Raw genomic sequence first — 11,264 nt, forward strand, 5'->3', positions numbered from 1 at the left:
AGGGTGAAAATAAAAAATAGAAAAATTTTAGAAGAAGAAAGCGTGTGAGAGGGTGATGACAAAAAGTGATAAGAAGAATTAAAAATATATATGAACCAACGAATTATCGAATAACGAAGTACCGGAAGATGAAGAGGAAACGTAATATAGGTGGGGGACGACAAATATGTAAGAAAAGGTTTTAAAGATGAAATAATGCGTGCAAAAGTGGGCGGAAAAAATAAATAAATAAATAAATAAAAAAATAATGTGAATTTATAAAAAAAAAAAATTGAAAATTATTTTTTTATCATAAAATAAATAAATATGGTTTTGGCATAAAATAAATAAATAAATATGGTTTTGTTTATTTATGTTGTTCTTTGCTGACCGCACCCCCCGACAAACTTATAGAACACTTTTAGTTTGAACCACCAGAATAGTGTTTCAGGATTCAACATGCTCAGGAAACTAACCCAAGTGACTCAGACCTGTCTTGACTGGCTCAAGAGGTGTTCAATTAATAATTCTTAGAAGTTCTTATAAATAACATCTCTTGTCCCAAAACTACTTGACAGAATCAGCTAAATGTGGTTCAAACAGTGTAGGCATTTTGTGCAACTTGTGTGAATGAAGTGGGTTCATGATAGCTAATGGTAGGGTTTATGAGATACAGTGTGTTGTAACCTTTATTATCAGTTTAATGTTTAATTTGTTGGTTACTTCTGTCATCATTTTTGTGAATTTGTTTGTTTTTTCCCAAGTTTTTATTTATCATCTCTAAGTTTGTATTTCTATTTATTTCTCCTGAGTTCTGTCAAGAAAAATGATAAAAATTTGGAAATTACCTCCAATGGAAGAAAACATAGGGAGAGTATTCTGAAAAGTTTGTTTGTTTCATATCGCATTGTGTAAGTTTGTGATCATATTCATATAGATTATTAAAAAGACAACAGAGATAAATCTAACTGTCTTCAGAACTGGAATATTATTGTATATCTCTTTTAAACATTTTGGTGGGCTGTTAATTGTCTGACTGAGATTTTCGTCTAAAAATAATGAAACTTGGTATACCAGTCAGGTACCTTCCACAACACACTACGGCACTTTGTAAGTACATTCCTTCCCAAATACCAGTGTATGTCAACCTATAAAAAGTTCCTTGTATCAATGTGTGTAAACATAAAGAAATTATATTAATGTATTTTCAAAAGAGAGATTCATTTGGGTCTGACACCCAACTACTATACCAAGTTTCACTATTTATAGAAGATAGCCTCACTGACAATCCTACCAGTATGTTTAATAGAGATATGCAATAATGTTCCATTCATGAAGACAGATGGTTATTTCCATAGGATTTTTTTTTTTTTAAATTCATTTTTTAGTTTTACAAGATCTGGCAATTTGATGATGGACTTAAATATGAAACAAAAAAAAAGTTACGAATACCTTGCCCATTTTTTCTACCATAGAAGGCAATTCCCAAATTTTTATCATTTTTCTTGACAAAAACTCAAAAGAAATATGACAAATATAAGTACAAACTTCAGAGTCAACAAAGAACAACTTTTAAAAAAAATAAAAAATATCTGTCTATAAATAAGACAACTTCACCAACAGCTCACCAATATGTTTTAGGAGATATGTAATACCATTCAGTTCCTCTGAAAGGATTGTGTTATTACCATTATAATTTTTTTTACAAAGTTTAAAGTTTTAATTTAGATTTTACCATGTAAAATAAATACTTATAAGTTGCAGTAAGTGTTACCTAAATGTTTAAGTTCATTATTGCTTGTCATCCTCCCTCACGTTTTTTTTTTTTTTTTTTTTTTTTTTATACTTCATTGATTGGAAACAATTTCTATTAGATAACTAATTTGTCTTCCAACCCTTATTATCCTACATCTGTTGTTCTGATTTCCAAATTATTCCTTATTTTATCATGTGTATACCTTTTATTGTAATAGAATTTTAATGGTTTAACTGATTTTTTAATTTTAAAAAAACTCAATTTCTCCTTTGAAACAGGAATAGAAATATTCCTATGTATAAATATTTAATCATTTTCAAATAAATTTTAAAGCCAAGGAATAAATTCAAAACTGAATTCAAGGCCCTCCCAATCCCAATTGAAGATAAGGAGGGGAAGGAATATATATATTTTGTATGTGTCTTTTCAGTTTACAGAGTTTTGAAAAAAAGAAGTATTTGGTTAGTTTTTGTTTTAAAATTGAGCATGCTTAATATTTGTTTATTTTGTTGTGGTTTTTTAATGAGTTTTGATTGTTTTATTTTGCATGATGTGTGCTTAGCTATTGTTTTAAAATTTATTCAGCTCTTAATGAAGTTTTTCCTTCCCCTATTTGATAGAATTCGTTATTTTAAGCTTTTCAATCTGATTCATTCAAAGTAAGCTCCATAATTCCTCCCCCCCCCTCCAGAATCATTTTTTGTCATTAAGGATATTATTTTTTTTTTTTTAGGAATTTCCTCCTTATTTTATGTTATAAATATTTTTTTTAATTCTATATGTATACTTTCAGATCCTGAAAATGATGAAAATATTTTTAACTCATATTGAATACTTATAGCTTTTATATACCTTTAGTCTTTGTTTTGTCTAGTTTAGCTTACTTATTTATTTATTTATTTTTTTGTTGAGTCAAGGCTTATCATATGAATCTACAGATTCAGGAAGAGCTTGACTAACCCAAAATAAACAATTCCCTTCTTTCTTTTTTTTTAACATATAATAACCAAAAAATAAAATAATACAAAATGTTTAAATGTAAAAAAAGAAAATTTCTTAACGTTTACGAAAAAAATAAAATGAATAACTTCTTTGGTGGTTATGGAGTAGGTTATTAAGGGAGGATATTTTATTTATGATAAAAACAGTGAGAGCTCACTGCTCTGTTTATTTCACCCTCAATCACCATATTGTGTAGCTCTCGATAAGTGTACTGGATGAGTAACCACATAATGAATATCTACTAAATGAATATCACCAGAACATACTATTGTTTTTGGGAACTCACCACGTATATATCATTCACTTTCTGTTTAAAATTAACACACCTATGCTAGAAGTAGATTCCTGGAAGAATTCTCCAGATAGTCTAGAGGGTACCAATCCAGTGGTCTTTGTCCAAGTGCATCATTAGAGCTCCCTTCAAGCTGCTGTGCCAAAATTTTATTTTAGGCACACATTGCCCTTTGGATGATAGGCAGTTTTCCTTTTTTTATCAATATCGTGGAATAGAGTGAATCTTTAGAAAATCTTGACTTCAAATTGTCAGCCTTGATCAGCTCTTAGTGTAACTTTTGTTCCGAAATGTGCAATCCAATGCTTTGTTACTGATTCTGCCATGCTCTTAATAATAGGGATTGCCTCAGGCCGGTGGGAAGCTCTGTCAATCATGAGGCAGTAGCAATTGCTGTGGGATGGTTGCAATAGTACCGCAATGTTGATGTGTACGTGCTGAAATTATTTCATGGTCTGTAATGTCCTTAAAGGTGCTTGGTTTTGCCATGTTACATTGGACCAGTGACAAGGGATCCATGTTTTGGCCCATTAACCTATTTCTTGACTGACTCATCTGCAGCCAAAAATAAAGTTGTGCTATAATATTTCTACTAACTATCATTTCGGTTTGGCTTTGACTATGCAGTTATTAAGAAATATATTTCCTGAAGTCAGATGGTACATTTGGTCTAGCCCATTTTTCAGCGAACAGGAATTTCTATGCCAGGGATGTTGATGAGCTTTGTTTTCAGGAGTTCGTTTTTAGATTCTGAATATTTTGATATCTACCTTCTGGAATTCAACCAATGATATGAGGTCGTCAGATACTTGAATTTTCTCAATCTGTGAGTAAGTGTCGGCTAAAATGTTACTTATGATTGAAAAATCATGTATTCCTGGATCTGGGTCCCCCTTAAGTTTTTTCAGAAAGGCCTCGCTACGTACCCCACACATTTGTTATTTATTCAATGAGACCACCTTTGTACCTGCTCAGAGGCATTCAGCTATACTTATCTAGAGTGGCGGTCCTTTGACTAATTGAGCCACCACTAGTGGTCCCAGAAGAGTCAACTCTTTGTACCTGCAAGTTTGTAACTGCTATTATTATTCTGAATAGTTATTTAATTACCTTTAATCTCTTCTAAGCCCAGTATTCTCAATACATATCAATTTGATATACTTAAATTTTGTACAATTGAAGTGGCAGTTTCTTTTGGAATTGACCTAGTTTTGGCTCTTAATTTGTTAAAAAGTGTGGTGTGAAATCAGGATTTTTTTTGGCATGATGTACTGTAAATGCTGGCCAGTATTTAATGAGGTGATATTTGGTCTCAAACACAGCAAAATGGTCTGGATAAGACAAAAAAATGCAACACTTCTTCTCCAACGTGTAGGTTCCTGAATGATCCCCTCCTATCCTAATGTTAGTTTCATATAAAATAAATACCTAGATGTGGTAGAAAAAAGTGTTTTTGTTTATTATTATTCGTTATTAAGTTGTTAAAGTAGACATACAAAGCATATATTTTCATTATTAAAGAGCATAAGTTCCATTATGAGCACAAACTATATTTGTAAATTCATTTTTTCAAATACATATACTCTATCATCCAGTATCCACTGGTTTTTATTCACTTTTTTTCTTTCTTTATCATTATTAATGAGCATAACTTATGAAGTATGATTAAACAATATTTTTTAATTTATCTCCTTTAGTAAATTTCTTAACATATCCTCTGTTTTTATTAGTTTTTTTATTTTTAGTAATTACTTAATAATTTCCATTGTGACAAGTAAACTAAGGAAAAAGACCAGTTCAGAAAGGTTATGAGCTTTTAGAGAATAATTGATCTCAATAAACACAGAATTTTCGAATGAAAAATTCAAGTTAACATTGAACAGTGACCTTTTCCTGTGTTAAATGTTGGATCACTTGATCAGGCATTATCATTGATGCAGTATTTTCTCGCTACTTGTATTATTTACAATTTGAATTATTTGGATCATACTTCAGCTATCAGGAATCCTTAATTTCTTAAAGCATGAATTTATAGATATTCACGAATAAAATAGATATTTAATTTAGTTAAGAGAGATTTCTATTAATTAAATTTCATTTCCTAATAATGAAATAATAAAATCATCAACAAGAGAAGTTTCACTTATAACACACAAGAGTATTTTTGTCTCCTTTAGTTGATAATCCAATTTTTTCATATCAATCCTTTTTTCAGTACCAGTGAGAAGTGATTTAACAAAATCAAATGTCCTATAGAGGATACCATTTTGAAAATCTGACATTTAAGCCCTATCAGAACTTTTTCAATGGGGAAAGACCTAGCTGGTACTAAAAACCATTCAATTGTACATTAATATGCTTAATTTAATTAAAATTGTTTGAGTCATTTTCAAAAAAATCCTCCCCCTAGAAAAAAAGAAAGAATTTTTAACTATTGATTCATTACGGTTTTTTCAAAAACATATACATTTTCTTTTCACTATTTTTCTCCTTATTATCACATTGAGAAAGTACATTTCTTGATTTGGTTTTGGACTTTAACCTTGAAATGTGTATTTCCATTAAAAAATCAGATTTTAAAGTTTTACACAATCTCAACATTCCCCTGTATATTCCGTATATAGGTAGATTAGTTAAAGTAAATAACTATCATGTTCCAATATTATTTAAAAAAAAACATATTGGGACCTTAATTCCATAACCTCCTTACTACATGTTTCATTTTAAGTAAAGTTCTAAATGAATCTTGAAGTTTGATTCATTTATTATTTGTTGGTAGGCTTTAAGCAAAGTAAGACCTGGTGATTATTCGGGATTACTATGTTTATACTTTGAACATTTTTATTTTGGATAATAAAATAACTAATGCAGTATAATCTATTGTTAGTTGCATAGTGACTAGATGTAAATCTCAATCTTTTAAAAGTAAAAGTTAACCTTTGAATGATATGCTATAGGACCAGTTGGGATGGCTGCAGCTGCTGCTATTGTATCAGCAAAGAAAAGAAAACGGCCTCATTCTTTTGAAACCAATCCCTCTATTAGAAAAAGACAGCAAAACAGGCTTCTTAGAAAATTAAGAGTAAGAGATTATTTATAAACTTATGTGTCATAAACTATCTTTTTTTTTCTTAGGCATTATTTTATACTGATAATATTTAGGAGGTGATGGTAGAGGAACAAAATAAAAACAATAAATTCTATACTCTTTCGATTTAGGGTTTAATTATTTTATGACCCAACCTAAATTATTATCTCAAGGATTTAATCTGCAGACATCAGTTTCGACATAGTGCTACTAATAGTAAATGTGTGTGCATATATATTTGAGAAGATGGTTGGGAGTGTGTTCATATAGCCTTTTATTATCTTGTTTTTTGTTCTTAGCCCTGATAAAGGCTAGAAATTCTGTCTGAAACGTTGGCACTAATAAATCAGTTTTTACTTCTTTGTGTTCTACACTAACTGCACCTACAACCATCTTCTCATACAGATTATCATTATATATACATATATGTGTGTGTGTGCGTGCATCTGTCTGTCTGTCTTATACGAGGGTGGTCTGAAAAGTTTCCGACCTATCAAAAATACAAGATATTTTTTCCCCAACATAGTCCCCTTGTAACACACTTCTCCCATCTCTGTTACCCATCCAAAAAGTACTCTGCGTTTTTCTCTGCAAAATAATTGTTCACGAAGGTGATTGCCTTTTCACTTGACGAAAATCTCTGTCCTCCAAGCGCAATATTTAGATGAGGGAACAAAAAGAAGTCGCTTGGGGCTAAGTCTGGTGAGTAAGGCAGATGGTCAAGCAGTTCAAACCATAATTCATTGGATGGTGCGTTGTCTGATGAAAAAGGATTTTTTTTTCTGCAAATGTGGCCATTTTTCTGCAAGTTCTGCCTTAAGCTTGTCAAGTAATGATGCATAGTATGCTCCTGTAATGGTTTTTCCTTTTTGAAGATAATCAATTAAAATAACTCCATGACTATCCCAAAAAAACAGTCGCCATCACTTTCCCAGCTGAGAAAACAGTTTTTGCTTTTTGTGGAGCTGGTTTCCTCTTTGCAGTCCACTGTTTAGACTGTATTTTTGTTTTGGGCGTATAATGGTGTATCCAAGTTCCATCTACAGTAATTAATCGGGACCAAAACTCATATTTATTTTGCCAACAGAGGTGTTGGAAATGTTCATTCGAACACATTTTTGGTCTAACGTGGCACCCAATGTGCGGACAGCTTTCTCATAACTAAATGTTAATTTAATATGAAACACACACGTTCTTTTGACATGCTCATAACCCCTGCTATCTCTCTCACTTTTATTCGGTGGTTGTCTAGCACCATTTGGTGAACTTTGGCAATGTTTTCATTGGTAGTTGCAGTTTTTGGACGTCCCGAATGTTCATCATCTCCCAAGCTCTTATGACCACATTTAAATTCAGCTGCCCAAAATTTCACTGTGGTAAATGATGGTGTAGAGTCTCCATACACAGAATCCAACTCATCTTTGATTTGCGTTGGCATATTGCCTTTCAAAAACAAATATTTAATGACTGGTCGATACTCGATTTTGTCCATTTTCACAAAAACACTCACATAAACTCACTCTAACGACTGTTATATAAACACTGTGCATCCAAAATAGCTGAAACTTTGGTGGGTAACTGTCAACAGATAAACAACAAAATTCACTTGCTTTTATTTAAGAGTGCTGCCATCTTCACATTGCAGTCGGATACTTTTTAGACCACCCTCATATATACAGGTGATTCCCCTCCACCAAAGAAAAAATTAATTAAATAACTTTATAGAGAGAATGTTTAAAATATTAATGAATTTCTTACTTTTCTAGCAAACAATTGATGAGTTTGCTACACGGGTTGGGCAACAAGCTGTTGTACTTGTCGCAACTCCAGGAAAACCTACAAGTAGTTTTAAATGTTTTGGTGCCAAACCATTGGAAGATGTTGTACGTATTCTTGTAATTTTTTGTTGCATTATTATTTTTGGTTTAATCATTATTGTCATTTGTGTAATGAATAGATATGAAATATTTGTCAGGTTAAAAATCTCAGACTTATGATAATGGATGAACTTGAGTCTGCTTTAGCTCAACAAGCCCCACCACCAATTCAGGAGGATCCTTCACTTTATGAACTCCCTCCTCTCATTATAGATGGAATTCCTACTCCAGTCGAAAAAATGACACAAGCTCAATTACGAGCTTTTATTCCATTGATGTTGAAATATTCTACTGGTACGTATATATTTGTGTATAATATTTTTAATTAAACTAGAAATAAGGATTAAATCAAATATATAATATACAATTTTAAATTATATCCTCATACTAGTATAAATCACAATCACCAATATCCAACGACGTAGATTGATTACATTATTATTTATATACATATAAATGTGAGTAATAAATAAATGATACAGTGGAAAGAATCTATAAAGAATTAGTTAAATTAATATTGGAGCTTATGAAAAAAAAAAAATTGTATAAGGAAAGAACAGGAGATAAGCAGAAATAAATGGAGAAAGGGGAATGAAGAAAGTAAGAAATGCGAGAGTAAGGTTATAGGAAGATAATCCAGGGTATATTGATATAAATTGCTGGAAAAGCCGCTAGAGTGCAGGTCGGCCGGCAAAAGACGTTACATAAAATGAAATCTAAAGGTCAAAAGATCGTAGAGATAAAATAGTCAATGTGAGAGTAAAAAAATAAAAAGAAAAAAAAACAACATAAAAAGGTGTAAAACGTAAAATAATGAGAGCCCAAAAAGTAATCAAATGTATCAATATATAAAGGGCGTGTAAAAACGAATATATTAACGAGGAGTATGTAAAAACAATGTTGTTTTTTTTTAATATTTATTTATTGCTATTTACAACTGTACATTATAATACATTTACTAAATCTGATCTAAGTTAAATTGGAGTGTTACAGGCGTGTAGAGAAACTACCCATTGGTAGCACTCTAATGACATTGTACATTAGCTGGTCTCGTGGCCATCTTATTTCAGGCGCCTCGGAGGATTGTCAGGAATGGAAGAGGATGCAAGGTTAGAAACTAGGGGGTTTGAGTGGTTAGGGAGTTTATAATGGAAGGAGTGATATTTGGTTCGGGCCAGATCGGTTACATAGGGGACATTAAGGTCTTTATGTATGATTTTATTTGTGATAAAGTAAGGAGCATTGAGGATTTTATGAAGGATTTTGGATTGTAAGGATTGAATACAAGAGGAATTCAAAGGTTTATTGGAGCCCCAAAGCTCAACTCCATATGTCCAGATTGGCCTTATTACAGTCATGTAGATCAGTCTTTTGTAATGTATTGGAAGTTTATATAGTAAGTGCTGTAATAGTTGATATCCACGTGCAGTTTCTTGTCTTTTCAGTCTTGTATGAGGATTCCAGGTTAATCGTTTGTCCAAATGTAGTCCAAGATAGCGGATCTGTTCGACAGGGGTAAGAGTAACATCATTAAATGAAACTGTAGGGCAGTCAGTAGGTTTACGACAAAGGGTAAAGGTGATTTGATGGTATTAGTTGGAATTTATCTTAATCCTCCAATTACGACACCATTCTTCGAGGGCTGTGATATGGGATTGGAGATTTTGGGATACGATTAATGGGTTATTATTAACAGCGAGCACACATATGACATAAACACACGTGGTGAGGATAGTGTTAGGATTGGTTGGAATGTCAGCTGTATAGACGGTGTTGAGGATGGGACCAAGGATACTACCTAAAAACAATGTTATAAAAAAATAAGAAGAAATATGGAGAATAGGAAAAGAAGAAATAAGAGAGAAAAAATAACTAATTTTAAAAAAAAAATGTATATGTGCATAATATAAATTAATAATTTGGAAATAGGCTAGGGACAAGTTTTGTTTGTCATTTTTGTGATTAACGGGGGAAGACTCAAATTGTATAAAAATACTTTTGGATAGCAGTCGCTTATCATGGTTAGGAATGGTGGCTGAAATGGAAGTATTATCAAAATCAAAAGAGTGGTTGAAAATTAAACTATGTTCAGATAATTTAGAAGCAGTGAAGTTACGGGAAGAATACGGAATACTTGTGTTGGATTATGCGGTCTTTGATTAAATTTTTTGTTTCACCAATATAAGATGTGTTACAATTAGGAGTAGAACAAGGGATATGGTACACAACGTGAGAACAGTATAGAGGAGGAATGGGATCTTTAAGATGGGAGTAAATGAAAGAAAGTTTGTTATAACTTTTGAAGGCTTCAAGGAGGTTTGGGATAGAAGAACGCAAGTGTTTATGGATGTTATCTGATAGAAAAGGAATGTAAGGTAATGATCTGTATAAGGGGATGGAAAGAAATAGTGGTGAATTAGATGTAGAGGGGGTACGATTTTTATAATTGTAAATGAGTTTGTCGATGATTTTGTGAGGAAAATTGTTGTTTAAGAGGATTTGTTTAATGTGGAGATAGTTATTATCATGAAATTGGGAATCAGAGAGAGAAACGCAACGATGAATAAGATTTTTCGCTGTGTTGAGTTTTTGATGGTAAGGATGTTGGGAGTGATAATTTAGAAGTCTTCCTGAGTAAGTTGGTTTTGTGTACCAGTCAGTGGATATAGTGTTATTGGTGGTTTTTTTGATGAGGAGGTCAAGAAATGGTAGTAATTGTTTGTTTCTAATTCAATTGTAAAACGTAAGCCCGGGTGGTAGGAATTAAAAGCAAATAAGATGTCAGTGATTTTATTAGGATTCAGTATTAAGAGGAGGTCGTCAACATATTTTTTAATAAAAATGATATTGTTGGAAAACTGTGGAATAATGGAGTTGAGTAAATCGTTAAGTACGATATTGGAAAGATCAGGGGCTAGAAGATTACCCATAGCCAAGCCTGAAATTTGTTTAAAAAATTGACCCTGGAATGTGAGGTAGCCGGATTCACAACAAAGTTGGAGAAACTAGAGGTAAGATGAAAGGTCTAGGGAAGTATGCGGTTCAATGGTTGACCAGTTGGATTCTACTAAAAATAGGACTTTATCTATGGGGATATTGGTAAATAAACTTTCAACGTCAAAGGAAGTGAGAATGTAGTCGTCTGGAATGGTGAGACCTAATAATTGATCGCGGAGGTAATAGGAGTTGTGAATATCATATGGATTGTCGTGACTGAGAGCTTGTAAAGAGGGCAGTAGGTATTACTATTACTAGTTATATATTTATTTA

The 11,264-nt window shown here is 32.1% G+C and overlaps 1 protein-coding gene across 3 annotated transcripts in view; it reads left to right on the plus strand.

Annotated features, from left to right (window-relative positions):
* The window catches only part of LOC106689025 (DNA-binding protein Ewg), a 65,317-nt gene that overhangs the window by 30,834 nt on the left and 23,219 nt on the right, over positions 1–11,264 (plus strand). For all 3 annotated transcript variants that reach the window (XM_067051184.1, XM_067051186.1, XM_067051185.1), the window contains exons 5-7: positions 5,987–6,111; positions 7,884–8,000; positions 8,093–8,288. In XM_067051184.1, coding sequence (XP_066907285.1) covers positions 5,987–6,111; positions 7,884–8,000; positions 8,093–8,288 — 438 coding nt within the window. The remainder of the gene's footprint in view (positions 1–5,986; positions 6,112–7,883; positions 8,001–8,092; positions 8,289–11,264) is intronic.

The sequence above is a fragment of the Halyomorpha halys genome, unplaced genomic scaffold, assembly GCF_000696795.3.
Source record: "Halyomorpha halys isolate HHAL.00 unplaced genomic scaffold, Hhal_1.1 Scaffold1261.1, whole genome shotgun sequence".
NCBI classification, from domain to species: Eukaryota; Metazoa; Arthropoda; class Insecta; order Hemiptera; family Pentatomidae; genus Halyomorpha; species Halyomorpha halys.